Genomic DNA, 14,522 nt, shown 5'->3' with positions numbered 1-14,522 from the left:
GAGTCACGTGCATGGCAACTGTGAATATCACACATAATATTGTGACAATAACCTTAATGAAATCTCCTTATTTCCCAAAGTGTTATTATACTTAGTCAGCCTCGGAGACAAGCACTCAAGGTACAATTTGAATTTTTTTTGTGAAGTTTTCACAACACTGAGCTCTGAAGAAGCCCCCAGGCACTTACAAGGCAGTCCCCCCTGACGCAGATGCTGTAAGCATCCTTGTAGGAGCAGCGGGTCCCGTCGTGTACCATCCTTTTCATGTACACCACATCCCCCGTCTCCTTCGATTCACAGTACAGGTGGCACCTCTCCTTAGCTGAAAAACAAAACCACCCAGATTGTGTGTGTTCAGCTCTCACAGCTGAGTTGCTGATGTTGTGAGCAGCACTTTCAGTAGTGTTGGCTCTCCCTTCTTCCGTGCACACATCACAGAGCCCAACGTGGTACCCATAAATCATTGATGCTTATCCCCTTTGAAAAATTCTGTGATCGCTCAGAAAATGCTGAATCACAAAGCATCAATGTTTCACCATTAGGAGACAGGCTTAAAAATAACAGATCATTGACTTTGATGGGGGGATCTATTTAATCCTTTGCAGGTGATGCAGTCTGGCAGAGCTTTCCTCAGTTGCACAACTACCTGTCAGAGATGCTGGTTTCTCCTGCGCTGCACTTAAATGAAAAAAGCCAAAGTAATTTCCCCTTTAAATGCAGCTGTTTGACACTGAGTGAACCTGGCATCCAAAGTTTTTTCAGAGATAGCTGGGCCATAGCACTTCATCTAACCACAAAGTTAATTTTGCCTCATGGTTGTACTCATATTTATGATAATTTAAACCATTAAACAAGATGAGATGTCAAAAAGATTCAGATAAAAACCTTTTCTTTTTTTTTACTGCTAACACAGGCACAAACAGCGAGACATGTGGCATTTTCTCTGATCTTTTCCAAAGATTTGAGAGCTAAGAACAAAAAATAAGACTGAAAATGACTAGCCAGTGGCTGAACAAAGTTGTATTCCACTAGACTATTTCATTTTATCCATGTCTTTTGCTGTCCTCACTCCCATAATAAGTTTCACTGTGCTTTCCTTGGCACTGAAGAGCAGATGGCCTTTCTGCTAGATGAAACAAATAGAGATTCTGCTATTTTAACGTGATTAAAAGTTGGAATGCTTTTCCCACCATTGAAAACAATAACGACCTTTCCATTATAGCAGTTCAACTGAAATAAATCTTCACAGGCCCTTTGTGTTCCTCTCCTGTACAGTTCCATGGCTTCTGCCCTCTTTTTATAAAGTCCTTGTTGTTACTGTTGATGTCCTCAGGGCCACTGGGTATTGGTACATCAGAGACCTTTGTTACTTCTCCCAAACCATGCAGAGAAGTCATGCTAAAAATCCAGGGTCTAGTCTATTAAAACAGGCACTTTCTTTGGTGCAAATTGTTAATAGGAGGCTATTAAGATCATAACAATGACAGACCTACTGTATATATTAGAAACATTAGGCTGTGCACACGATAGATGTGTACACACCAGACAGATGTGTACACACCACCCCTGGGTATGCACCCACCCCGTCCCCACACATACCACACATTCACCACATGAGATTAAATGAAAATATCAGCAGGTCTGACTGGGTGCCAACAACTCGGTACAAGGGCTTTATTTTAGAGATGGTTCTGCTCCCACTGCTCTGTGGGAACAGTAAATGTGCAAGTGCTGTTAAATTAGACCCTGTTATTGCAAAGAATTATTTTTTTTCCTATTCACTGGTGCTGGACACAGTAGAGGCACAGGAGCACAGATGTGATGGTGTGCCTGTCCACTCCCTGCTCTCTGAGTCCTTCTCATTTACCTGGGGTTGGAGCTCACAGCCAGAGTCACTCCCTGCTGCCCTGGCAGATGCACAGTGCAGGAGTCTGTGGTGGGGGTGAGGACCTGGGGGGCCCAGAGGGCCTGGAACAGGACAGACCACAGCACAACGGGGCATGGGATGCTCAAGGACACACTGGGGTGCAGCCCAGCTCAGTGGCTTTTCTCTGCCCACAGCATGAGGCACTCCTCTCTGCTCTTATGCCCTGCACAATGTGTCAGACACGTCCAGCTGAGCTGCCTGTGAAGTGTATGGATTTATGTCACTTCTGAGCCACAACTGCATTATCCTCACAAGTATGTCACTGATATGCCTTATCCTTACAAAAGGGAGTTTTGAATAGATTGAAGTTCAAGCATAAGCTCGTCTCTGGCCTTGTTTTCACACAAAAGCTGTTCCCTCTAATAACCCTGCACAGGTAAATGTAACTCTCAAGGTGTCTGCAGTTATACCACAGTTATATTGGAAACCAGCAGTGCCCAGGGATCAGTGCTCAGACATCAATGAGCTGGTTTCTGACCCAGAAGCCCTTGAATTTAATTGAAAAAAATCTGATTTGTTTCACTGGTCTTTGCAGCAGACTGCTCCAAAGGCTAAAGCATAAGCAAAGGTCCTGCAGGCCACAGCCTTCATCCCTTCACCCTGTGCCAGCAAAGCTATTTCATGAAATTAAGCTGTTAGGCTGTGTCTGTGCCTTTGAAAATCCCAGACTGACCAAGATGGCATGAAAAGAATGAGGGAACTCTGAGAACTGTTTGGGAAGAAAGTCAAGCAAATTAATTATAAGGAATTTGCTATTAATTTCTGGCAGAGTATCCTCTCACTGGAATGCAAAATGATTCACCCAAAGTGACCCTTCCCCTCCCAGTGATGGGAGCTGGGCTGAGGATGGGGTGGGTGCCCAGAACCTGCCCCATGCCAGGCCAACCTGGCCATCAAGGATTGGTCATTCAAGTGAAGTGACAGGGTTCAAAACCAGTGAGCAGCTCACACTGCTCATTCAACAAGTTGAGGCTCATTGCCCTCTGCCTTTTTGTTTGGTAAAACTTCGCAGTGGTTTTCTGGCAAGAGCAGACATGGCCCAAATCATCCAGCTGCACTTGCACTGGCAGTTAAGCCAAGGCATTAACAGGAACAGGAACATTTTTGTGCTAGGAGGTGATGTCTGTCAAGAGGCCACAGCATCAGCCTGACCTTGCTGGTTGAGAGCCAGCACCCACCCAACCCAACAGCTGCCTCCAAGAGTGCCAACAGCATTTGCAGGAAGACACAGGAACAAACTGGAAACTTTTCTCAGAACATTCTCCCAGTTCCTCCTACACTGCAGCTTGGGGACTTCCAAAATCATGGCTAAAGCTTAGTGTTTAATGGCTCTTAATGGACTGTAGAACTGTCAAGAACTTTTCAAAATAATTTCTAAAACTTTCTGGCATCTGCAACTTTCTGTGGCAGCAAATTTCAAGATAATTAGATGCTTTGTGCTCTTTCCTCTTATTTGTTTTAAATCTGCCACCTGATAATTTTATTTGATGTTCTCAGGCTTGTGTTATGAGAAACTCAATAATCATTCCACGTTCAGTCTCTTTGGGCCACTCACAACTCTGTAACTCTATCTTTATAATCTAATCTTTATAATCTACATCCTTGCTTTTCCAGGGTGAAAAGTCCTGCCTTATCCAGACTCTCCTTATCCAGAAGTCATTATTTATGTTTGCTTTATTGTGGCCTGAGTTCAGCTGTGGTTTTTTCAGCAGCATGGGCAGCAGTGAGGTGGGCACAACCTGAGCTGCATTGGCTGAGTACTTCAAGTGCAGACACAGAGTGCAGGTACACAGGGACAGGTCAGTGTTCTCCATCTCTCCCTTCATGAAATGATCTTTTCCTAAAGCTATTTCCACCTCCCAGCCTTTCTCTTCAGAGCCCACCATTGTACAGATCCATACACACACAAAAGTTTTTACTCCCACATCCATTACTGGCGTTCATTAACACCGAACTTCCTTTGCCCTCTTGTGTCACAAGATCCTTCTGCAGCTCTGAGAGCAGGCCATCCTCCCATGCAAAACCATTCCCTTTTACCTCATGGAAAATCCATTTAACAGCTGTCATTGGGGAACAGTGTCCAAAATTTTTTGAAAATCAAATGCATTGTATAAATTGAATCACTCATACACTCACTGATCCCTCCAAACAACTCCTAAGAGATTTAGGAGGTATAATTTCCCAGGAAGAAGTTTTACCCCTTCCTATGTAATTTTTATTTATATTTGCAACTGATTTTAGTTTGCACAGGAGAGGGGCTGCTCACCATCTACATGTTCATAGGGGAGCCAGTGGTGTTTGGTGTTCTGGTACTCGAAGTAAGGGTCCCACTGCCGGCACTGCTCCTCTCTGAAATCCTCAAAGTCCTTGGGACAGTCCTGGGTGTTGCACAGCTGGAACTCGTAGCTTGGCCCCACACATGTGCGGCCTCCGTTGGCAGGACTGCAGCAGGGAGAGAAACCCATGGTCAGTTTTGCCATTATTTCCTTAATCAAGTGTCTATCAAATCTTTTGAGGAGAAATTTGTTTCTGAGTCATGTCAGTCGGCACTTATTGAAGCCAGGGCTGTATTTCTGATATGTGAAATACATATTTCCTTTCAAAACCTGCTGTCACTATTTAGCTGTTAAAAAGCAACTTCTGCAAGCAGGGGTTCAAACTACTTGATAAAGGCAAGAAAAGCCATTTTCTTGGTGTAGCCAGGAAAGGAAAGCACAGCAGAGCTCATTCCCATTCACCCCTAAAGCAGCAGCAAAGGCAGCAGAGCCCAGCTCAGTTCTGTGCCCCCAGGCAGATGTGCACCAGACCCCTGGCAGATCTGGCAATGCAAAACTCAGGATCTGTAGCTGAGTTTTCATCCTCATCCAGGAAACACAGAAAATGTTTCAATAGTACATTAGGCTTTTCCTACATGCAAATAGGTTTTACAACTAAAACTGTGCCCACAATTATAAAGGTCACTTCCCTGTTGCCAAAGTAATAAAGGCTGAAAAAAGAACTGGAAAATTTTTTCTTAACAGAAAAAAATTTCCATCAAAAAATGCTGCTTCATAAAACTCAATTAAAAAAAAATCAATGATAAGATGATTTTCAACAGTAGTCAAGTTCAGTTGCTTTATCAATAAACCAAGAAATTCAACATTAAAAATATTTTCTCTCTTAAAATAATTTCATTCTGACAATTGTTTTAGTTCTTGCTGTTAGGACCTTGACATTTTATGATGCCACACTAAGAGCAATAATTACACATTTCATATAATTTGTATTAAGTATACTTTACTTCCACTGTTACTGGAATAGAATCATTCCTACATTATCTAGATGACCCATATATAAGTTATTAAAGCAAGAATTCAGGAATTCAGGAATAAAGGAATTCAAGAATTTTAGGAATAAAGGAATTCAAAATTCCTAAAATTAACTTTGGGGAAGGTTCTGATCTCAGGAGCTTTGTTCCAACTTGGAATGAAAACCGTTTGAAAATATTTTAAGACCTTCTTGTTGAAATATCCTAAAAGGTAGATTTAAAAAAAAAAAAAACCTCTTTAAAAGGCCTTTTAAAAAAATCCAGTAAATTACTGCTATTATTTCATATTCACATTTTAAAATAAGATATATAGGACCCTAAACTTTTACTTATGCTTTACACAGGACTTTCAAGTATTACCACTTTCAAGATCCTTCTAAGTGCATATCCAGTTTAGTGCATGGATAAACCGAGAAATAAAGATGATTCATGACTTGCTAAGGGCCAAAAGTAGAATTTCTGACAACTTATGCTATAGGTCAGATTTAACAAGCACCACCCAGCATCCTTCACTGGTCATGCACTGAGGATCCTCCCCACGCAGCCCCTGCACATCAGTGGAGCCCGAGGGGCGTCACTTACTGAGGGTTGTCACTTACTGAGGGTTGTCATTTACTGAGGGGTGTCACTTACTGAGGGTTGTCACTGAGGGTTGTCATTTACTGAGGGGTGTCACTTACTGAGGGTTGTCATTTACTGAGGGTTGTCATTTACTGAGGGTTGTCATTTACTGAGGGTTGTCACTTACTGAGGGTTGTCACTGAGGGTTGTCATTTACTGAGGGGTGTCACTTACTGAGGGTTGTCACTTACTGAGGGTTGTCATTTACTGAGGGTTGTCACTTACTGAGGGTTGTCACTTACTGAGGGTTGTCATTTACTGAGGGGTGTCACTTACTGAGGGTTGTCACTTACTGAGGGTTGTCATTTACTGAGGGGTGTCACTTACTGAGGGTTGTCACACTGCCGGGTCCTGTACTTCACCCCGGTGCCACACGTGCGGGAACAAGAGCCAAACTTGCTCCATGCCCCCCAGTGTCCATCCTGCTTCAGGATGTCTGGTGTGAGCCAGATGCAGTGACCTTTAAAGCAATGCTGAAAGAAGGAATCAGATGTCAGAATGATTAGATGATTAACTTGTATCACATGAGAAGCTGTTGTACCGCACATTATAATTTTCAGCACAAGTTCCGGATTTTTTTACCTCTCCAGTAGAAAGCAGAGGGACTTGCTGTCAGATTGTGCCCATGATCCCAAAACTCACACAGATTTTACAACCTTACTTGTTCAGTATGTACGTGTGCGCATGCAAGTTTCAAGTCTACTAAGTTTGTTAAACTGTTCTCAGTGTTGCATTTCCTCATCACCTGTCTGCAGCAGGGATATAATTTAAGGGGAATGGCAGAATCCCAAGTATTGAAGGCTAACAGTAATGTCCTGTCTCCACTACTGCCTGCAGCCTCTCCAGGCAGTGCTGTCAGGAGCTCTGGCCACACCACCATCCTGCCCAGCCGCTCCCAAATCCACACCCATATTCCTATAATAAATGCAAAGTGTTGTGGAATTAAAGCAAGCTCACATTGTAAAAATTAATGCTATTAAATAAAAACTTCTACAGTGTCTCCCTGGAGATCTCATGATAAACCAGACCAAAAAACCAGGAGGCATTCCTTAGGGACGGCCCTGGACATTCCTATAGCTGCACAGATCATCACACCCTACCACACTTTCTCCTTTCTTTTACCTGGTTTTTAATACAGTCATTCTACAGCAGCTGAAACATAGAATTTGCTACATTCCCCAAAGCATTAAGGTATTTATTTTATTTCTTTAAGAGCCTTCATAGCTCCAGTACTGATCATCTCTTCTGTCATCTCTTGTTAAAGAAACCTTTCCACCAATTTCTCCAGTCCCTAATCAAGGAACTTTTTCTCAGCTGGAGTCAGAAAGAATTCTTCTCAAGGATCACAAGATTCTGGCCCCTTTCAGTACTATTTCTGCCTTCATAAAAGTCTACTGATGAAGTGTGGGTGCTGGAAAATATATTCCAGCAAACAAACGACTTTGCATGAGACTGTCACAGTTTGTCTGCGTTAACGGTTACTGCTGGGACGAGAGCTCTGGCTCAGGAGCACAGATGGCTGCAACAACAAGTGAAATCAGTCACTTACTTTCCTTAACATTCAAGTCAACAACAACATTTTACACAGCTTAACAAGCCCTGGAACGCAGGAATTTGGCAGGCTGCACAAGACAAGCATATGGCTAAATGCATGCTGCCAGCAAAAACAAAATCAGAAGATACATAACAGGAGAGCATTCTTGAGCATAGAGCGATTAGTGATCTGGAAGGCAAATCTAAAAGTGAAGGATAATCATTAATAATGCTGAATTTAAAGAGAGGATCGTTAGTAGAATGGTGACAAGGCACAGCTTACTGATTCACTAATCTGCTCAGTGACTGGCTCCTTCTTTATGTAATTTATTTTGGGGTTGATTTGGTTGGACAAGGAGTAGAAGAGAGAGTAGAAATTAGGTTTCAACTATTTTTTTCTTTCCCATAACTTCAGATATTCAAAGTCAAAACCTATGAAATAGATGAGTTACCACAAAGCCAATTATACCAATCCTGCTCCAGAGCTGTAATGGGCATTTTTCTTAGAAGTCTGACAGGACAAGAGATAATTCAGCAAAGCATGAAAGAAATGCAAAATGCTAATATGTCCTTTGCTTTTTTTGGTTTAGAAGCAGAGGGCCGTACCCTTCAGGGACTGTTTACTTATGGCTTTAGAGAAGTTTGTTTGAACAAACAGTTTGAGTCGTGGGGCCCTGCACAGCCAGGGGACCATTCAGCGATGCGGGGGAAGCTGGCAATGTTTCAGCTGTCAATAGACATTTCAGCCAGGCTTGGAAGCAGATGTGAAGTGACAGCTCCTGATCGCTGCTTGCTCACACATCCTTTTATCAGGCTGCTGCATTGCTCAGGTGTAAGTTCCACAGCAGTGACCAAATCCATTTCAGGAGCCATTTAGCCTATGTTCATTACATGATGATGCAGAATCCAGTGCTTGGACTCATGGAGGAGAGGGAGAGACGTGATGACGCTGTGTTTCCCAGCCTCTTTCCCCTGTTTTAGTCAAGAATAGCAGGATGTAGGCTTGTAACAACCTCTAATAGACCTCCTCTCTGACATTGAGACAGATCCTTGAACTGGAAGGCAAATATGGAAAAGTGTTATTGACTCTGCTGTGTAAAGGGAAGAGCAGCACTGATATTTTGTGGAGAAGCTGGTCAGATGCTGATTGTTGGGAAGCTGAGGCAGAACCATTAGGAGAGAAGCATTTGTGTAAAATGAGTCATTCCCAGCTCTGCCTTTTTTTGTGGATTAAAAGAAAGGAGCCTACAGAAAACAAAATGATTCACTAAGGAATCTTACTCTGTGCAGATCCGTGCAAGAAAATGCATAAGAAGGTAAAACCAGAGACAGAGCCATCTCCAGTGTAAGAAAGGAAGTTAAAGCCTCTCTATTGCAACTACATTAACTACATAATGAGGTGGAAAAGAGCCAATTTCAAGCACTATTTCCTTCATAAACACAGGGTTTCACTTAAAGAATGAAGCATATTAAAGCTTTTTTTTTTTTTTTAAATGAGAAAAAATAGGGTAAATGCAAATTGTTTTCTTAGCTGAAGACAAGATGACTTCTTGCAGTCTTTGCCTATTTTTCTGAAAAACAGGGCGGTCCAAAACAAGTGCAATTTCCAGGACAGGGAGCTTAAATTTCTTGCAGTAAAACATTCCACTGCTGTTTTCAGCAGTTCTTTGAAACAACTGCTGTGGGTGCCAAAAAGAGAGCCAGTGTGTTCCTGTGGGCTTAACACATCTGCAAGTCAATTTTCCAAGAAAAGACTTGAAGATCTTCTGTAGGTGTCTGTAACTATTTTATATTGGGCAGCAATGGGCACCTCACTGATCTCCTCACTTGATGCTCCAGTATCTCCTAAGAACCCCCTCATATTGCACCATAGCTGGGGGTGCTCAGTTCTCCTCACTTTCCTGAAGTCCCATCAGGAGGGGGTTACTTATTTATTTGTATTCCACATCACACACAAGCTGGCCTGCTCTGCTCCATCTGTTTGAGAGTAATTAGTTGCAAGGGATGAAGTGGAAGTTCCAACACTGAGGACTACTCTGAGGCAGTAAAAGTTTCTTCAGTGGAGAATCAAGTATTCTTCCTGTTTCTGTGGTGACTAACAGGGCACACACTCACCCATCTGTCTCCTGTCTCTGAGAGAAGCTGAGGTCAGCTTTCTCAGTGGGAAATTAACTGGATTGCTTTGAGTACACATTAGTGTTTTCAGAAACCTTTTTTCTTGGTCCATTTTTCTTCTCAAAATATCTATTTATTTCAATATTTAATCATTCCCTTCCTTTCCTGACAGAGTAAAAAATCATTCCAAGTTTTACTCAGATCATCTCATTAGCACAGTGCAAGCAAAGAGAAGACCTGCTAGGTTTGTGCTGGAGCCTTGGCACAGAAGCCAAATCCAAGAGCAACATCAGCTTGGTTGGCAGGGGCAGCTACCAGGCTCTTACCTCTCTCCAAGAAAAGAAAAAAAAGGAGGCTCAGGTGGTGCAAACCTTGATGTTAGTCACTGCAGCAAGCAGATGGACTCAAGCATGTGATCTCCCTGCGTGACTGACTCTGGGTTTTATTTCTACCCTGTGGAGAGCAGTTAGCTACTCCAGTCAACATAAATGTCTCCCCAGAAGAGTAATAGCTTTAAAAAATGGAATAACAAAAACTGATGATAGATTTCTGAAGTTTGCCTGGATTCAGAAGCCTGAGGCTAATGTTAGAGCTGACAGAACTGTATACAAGTAAATAAATTATCAGCTGGCAGCATATGTTTTCTTTCAATCTACAGAATGCCGGGCAGAGTTAAGCTTTGCACAGTTATGTCTTGTCTGCATGGTTTACTACAGCAATTTTTGGAGTGTCTTTGACTCCACAATAAGACTCTGAACCTCCATTAGCTTAACTTTACACACTGGAGTTATTTCGTGGAAGGTAATGTCACCATTGCAAGGGGCTGCATCATCAAAGCCTCACAAAACTGATAGAAACTTCCCTCTTGCTATTGAAAACTCAACATGGTTTTAAAAAATAAAGCTGGGAGCAATATAAATTATTCTATTTCCTTTAGGATACTGTCAAAATAAAAGCTTTTTTTCTGACTGGGAAGCTCCAGGAGACTGTGTTAATTTTTAATCTTTAAATCCAGTAAATTGTTAGTTTGCTGCCAATTAACGTAATGGTTGCTCAGTATCTCCATTTGCACAAGAAGACTTATTAAGAAGTTTTCAAAATGGCAGAACCTCACTCTTTTGGCAACTTAGTTAAATAACCACAGGCACAGAACAGCTTACAAACATTTACATAAATGTACACTTATCTGCACACATACATGCACACATATAGACATTAGAAATTAGAATTAGAAATCAGAAACACAGCATTAGAAAGCCTCATCTTCCCTTTCAAAAGGTCACTGCTGGGTCCAGGACACAGCCTGGGGGTGCAGACACACACCCCTTGCCATCCTTCCTGCCAAAAATATGCTACAGATTTCATGTCTCCCACATGGCTGCACTTTCCCCTTGACCACCAGTCAGGAAGGAGGCAGCTGGGCTGGATTCTCCTCAATGGCATCTTGCTAAATTTGGGATCAGTTATCAGTTGTGTGAACACCAGCCCTAGGTGAGGATATCCACGCACCACGCGCCGTCTTTGCCTCCCCAGCACCACTTTCATTTCTGGCATCCGGTCCCCTCGGCTGCAGCAAAGCCAGGATGTTTCTGTCAGACATCAGCAGTGTAGTGATTGGTCTGAGCTTAAAATAGGCCCTGGGAATTAATGGAATGAAAGCATGAAAACTGCAAGTCTCTAAGGTGGGAAACAAATGAACCTTTCTCAATCAGTATCTTTAATTGCTTATGTTTCTGTGCTTTTCTTTTCTGGCATGATTCAAAAGAAAATAAGAGATCATGTTTGAAAAGATTTTCCTTTTTCTCAAGTGCTGATGAGGTATACTGGGAGATGTACCTGAAAGGAAGCTGCCCCACAGCAACTGAGTCCCAGATTTGGGCAATAAATGCATTTTACAGCCCTGTGCATTCAGGCAAGAGCCTCTGGTATTGTCCCAATTGATGAAGAGAGTGAAGGGGAAGGCAAAATCAAGGTCAGGGACAAAAATGAAAGGAACAGATGTAAAAGCATTGATCTGATGTACCTGTACTAAAAACACCAACATCTAATAAATACACTGGTCAAACGCTGAGCTCAGATACATAAAGCCAGCTATATAACCTTCCCAACTCACACTATTTTAAAAAAACCCAAAACATTTAGTTCAGACTGCTGAGCCTTATCTAATAAATTGGTTTTCATTTTACATCATTTTCTCAGGTTCTTCTGGAAGGTGGCGGCAACTTTATTTATCAAAAAACTGGGACAGCTCCCTTGAGAATAAAACAGTCAGAGTCCTATCATCTACTGAAACTTCAGAATGTGCACATACTCTCTTGCATCTCTGCTGAGCTCAAAAGCCTGGCTGTCTGCACAGCTTGCTGAAGCCTTGGATCCCAAGTTCCAGTCCAAAGAAAATTTTTACAGCTGAGTTGCATAATATCCTGACAAACTGTTTATAATGGAAGCACTGACAGATCCTTAACTGTAGGGTTACAAATTCCTTTTTTCTCCTCGTTTCTGTTCAAATACTAAAATGAATGAATAGCTCAAGGAAGAGGGTGATGCAACAAAATGGAATATAACTGTATTTTTCAGCTTGGGGTCATGAATATTTGTAATATAAAAATCAAGATAAAGAAAAGTGTATCCAAATAAATTGTCCAAAATTTTGGATTGCAACCTAATTTTTTTTTAATTTCATAGGTTTTTTTAATAAGAAATAAAGCTTTTATAACAGGAATAATTTAAAGAAGAGAAAACCAGAAGGGAGTGGTTTGCAGAGAGCATGACTTGCTGGGGAATTAATTTAACATAATGTTTTCATAAAAAAGACTTTTCAAACCATAACAGCAGCTGCTAATATGGTTCATTTATCGCATAAATGATGTCATGCATTGGGTTGTAAAAAAACCTTTCCAAGTAGCGACATCTTCCTCTCCCCCTCAGTCACTGCATCCAAAGCCCAGAGAAGCCAGGTTTTTTTCATCATACTTCAAAGGACTTGGAGTTCAGACCCACTGTGAGCAGAGTGTGATCTCCACGGAGGATAGCTGGGGCTGGGAGCAGCTCCAGCGTGGTGGCTGAGCAGCCAGAGCGCTCTGAGCCTCTGTCACCTCACACCGTCCCTCCACTGCTCCTCATGCCTCCCTGGGCTCTCATCAAACCAGCAAACCCACCTCCACGGACCTGCCCTTCTCTGCTCACAGTCCCTCTGTGCTGTCATGTGGGTTCTCTCCAGCTGGCACTCAACTCCCACGTCCATCCTTTCCCGCTGGGAAGCTCCAGCGGCCGTGGCTTGGCTGTGTCTCCAGCCCCCACTGCAGCCCCTCACGGGGGAGGCCAGGCAGCACCACGGCAACACTGCTGATCCAAGCACAACATCCTGACCTCAGAAGAGTCGTAGGAGAGCGGAAATTTCCCCGTTTTTGGCTTTGTCACAGAGACTTGCTTGGGGCAGATACTGCCATGACCTGCCTGAGGACGGGGTTTAACGGTCCCAGAGTGGCCATGAAGGACACGCCAGTCCTCACCCCATGTCCTCCCCTCACACTGCTCAGAATCACACAATATTCTGAGTTGGATGTGACCCACAAGGATCATCAAGTCCAACTCTGAGTGAATGGCCCCTACAGGAATCAAACTCATGTGCTATTAGCATCATGCTCTAACCAACTGAGCTAATGCTCAGCACTTCACTTGCACTCAGGAGTTCACCCTGCATCTCAGCAAACCTCAGGTCCTCCAGTCTCTTCTCTTTTTCCTCTTGATTTTGAGAGGCACATCCCCAGCTGCACACAAACACACATGGGCACATGGGTACACAGGGCCCCAGCTCTCACCTTCCCTGGTGCACACATGGTCCCATCCAGCGGAGGCCCTTTCTTTGTTTTGCAGAAATAGGGGTTCTCGGGGTGGCTACACCACAGCTGCTTGCAGGGATCAAACGTACGGAACTGGAACACAGGAAAAAATCAGAGTGGATGATGCTTTGAGAGAGCTCTCACTTTAAAATGCACCAGAAGCTGCAGATGGGGGGTTCCTTTCCTAGGTATAAAACACCAGCTGTTAGCACTGATTCCTGAGGAACACCACGATGTCTGTGGATTGAATATTTGAGCATACAGAATCATGACTCTGAGACAAGATCCCATCTGCATGCAATGGAATAAAGTCAGGCAAAAATAGTTTAACACAAGTGACCAACCAGTTTCCTCAGGCAGTGAGACACATGCTGCCTTTTACAGCTTCTCCAAACAGGGCTGCTTCATTTGGCAAACAAAGCAAAAAATCCTTGTGCACCCATGGGAGATGGAAATGATTTGCTCAGCCTTTAGCTCAGCTGCTGTAATCCCCTTCTTAGGGGGATGGAAATCTGAGATCTGGTCCCCAAGCAATGAATAAATCAACATTTTACCTACAATGCAAAGGCTTCTATAGGAAAGGATGGGAACCACCCACCACAAAACATACTAAATCATGATGTCTGGACATGCTTTTGGCTATTCTGAACAAAGAGGAATAGAAAGCCTCCATGTCCCAGGCTCTGGAGGATGGCTGTAAGAAAAGATTCTCTTTGGCTGGGACATTCTTCCAAGGCAACATCAGAGGGAATTGTGTCAAGACACAGTACTACAGCTTAAGCTCTAAAGGTTTTCATCCATTATCTAGGGAAAATGCTCAGCACATATATTCCTGCATATGGGAATGAAAGCAGAAATGTTACGTGTCAGCAGCTGCCAGCAGCTGAAAACATCTCTTTTCATTTAATATTTTGTTCTACTTGAGGAGCTGGATGTGGAAGGCACAGCCCTGCTGCAGAAGACTATTTTCTGAGGCCAGTCCACTGAATTGCACTAATCTTGCATTGCTTTAACTTTAGACTTTGCCTCTCGTTTTCCTCATACACGACAGCCAACCATGTCAAGAGCCCTTACAAGTTGCTTTACTCGCTGTCATGCGTCTTTTCTCTTGCAGGGTATAAAAATGCATCACACTTTCCAAAAAATTGGATCATAAAAGCATGCTGCCCTGTGCTAG

General features: G+C 42.9%; 1 protein-coding gene across 1 annotated transcript in view; it reads right to left on the bottom strand.

Moving 5' to 3' along the window:
* ADAMTS2 (ADAM metallopeptidase with thrombospondin type 1 motif 2) overlaps positions 1 to 14,522 on the bottom strand; it is a gene marked incomplete at its 5' end in the record, with an annotated part of 174,435 nt that overhangs the window by 18,720 nt on the left and 141,193 nt on the right. The window contains 4 exons of the mRNA XM_015641485.2: positions 189 to 322; positions 4,194 to 4,369; positions 6,183 to 6,328; positions 13,325 to 13,438. Of these exons, the coding sequence (XP_015496971.1) occupies positions 189 to 322; positions 4,194 to 4,369; positions 6,183 to 6,328; positions 13,325 to 13,438 (570 nt within the window). The remainder of the gene's footprint in view (positions 1 to 188; positions 323 to 4,193; positions 4,370 to 6,182; positions 6,329 to 13,324; positions 13,439 to 14,522) is intronic.

This window comes from Parus major, chromosome 13 (assembly GCF_001522545.3).
Source record: "Parus major isolate Abel chromosome 13, Parus_major1.1, whole genome shotgun sequence".
Lineage (NCBI taxonomy): Eukaryota > Metazoa > Chordata > Aves > Passeriformes > Paridae > Parus > Parus major.
The sequence above is the reverse complement of the archived record's forward strand: the minus strand, read 5'-3'. Positions and strand labels throughout refer to the sequence as shown.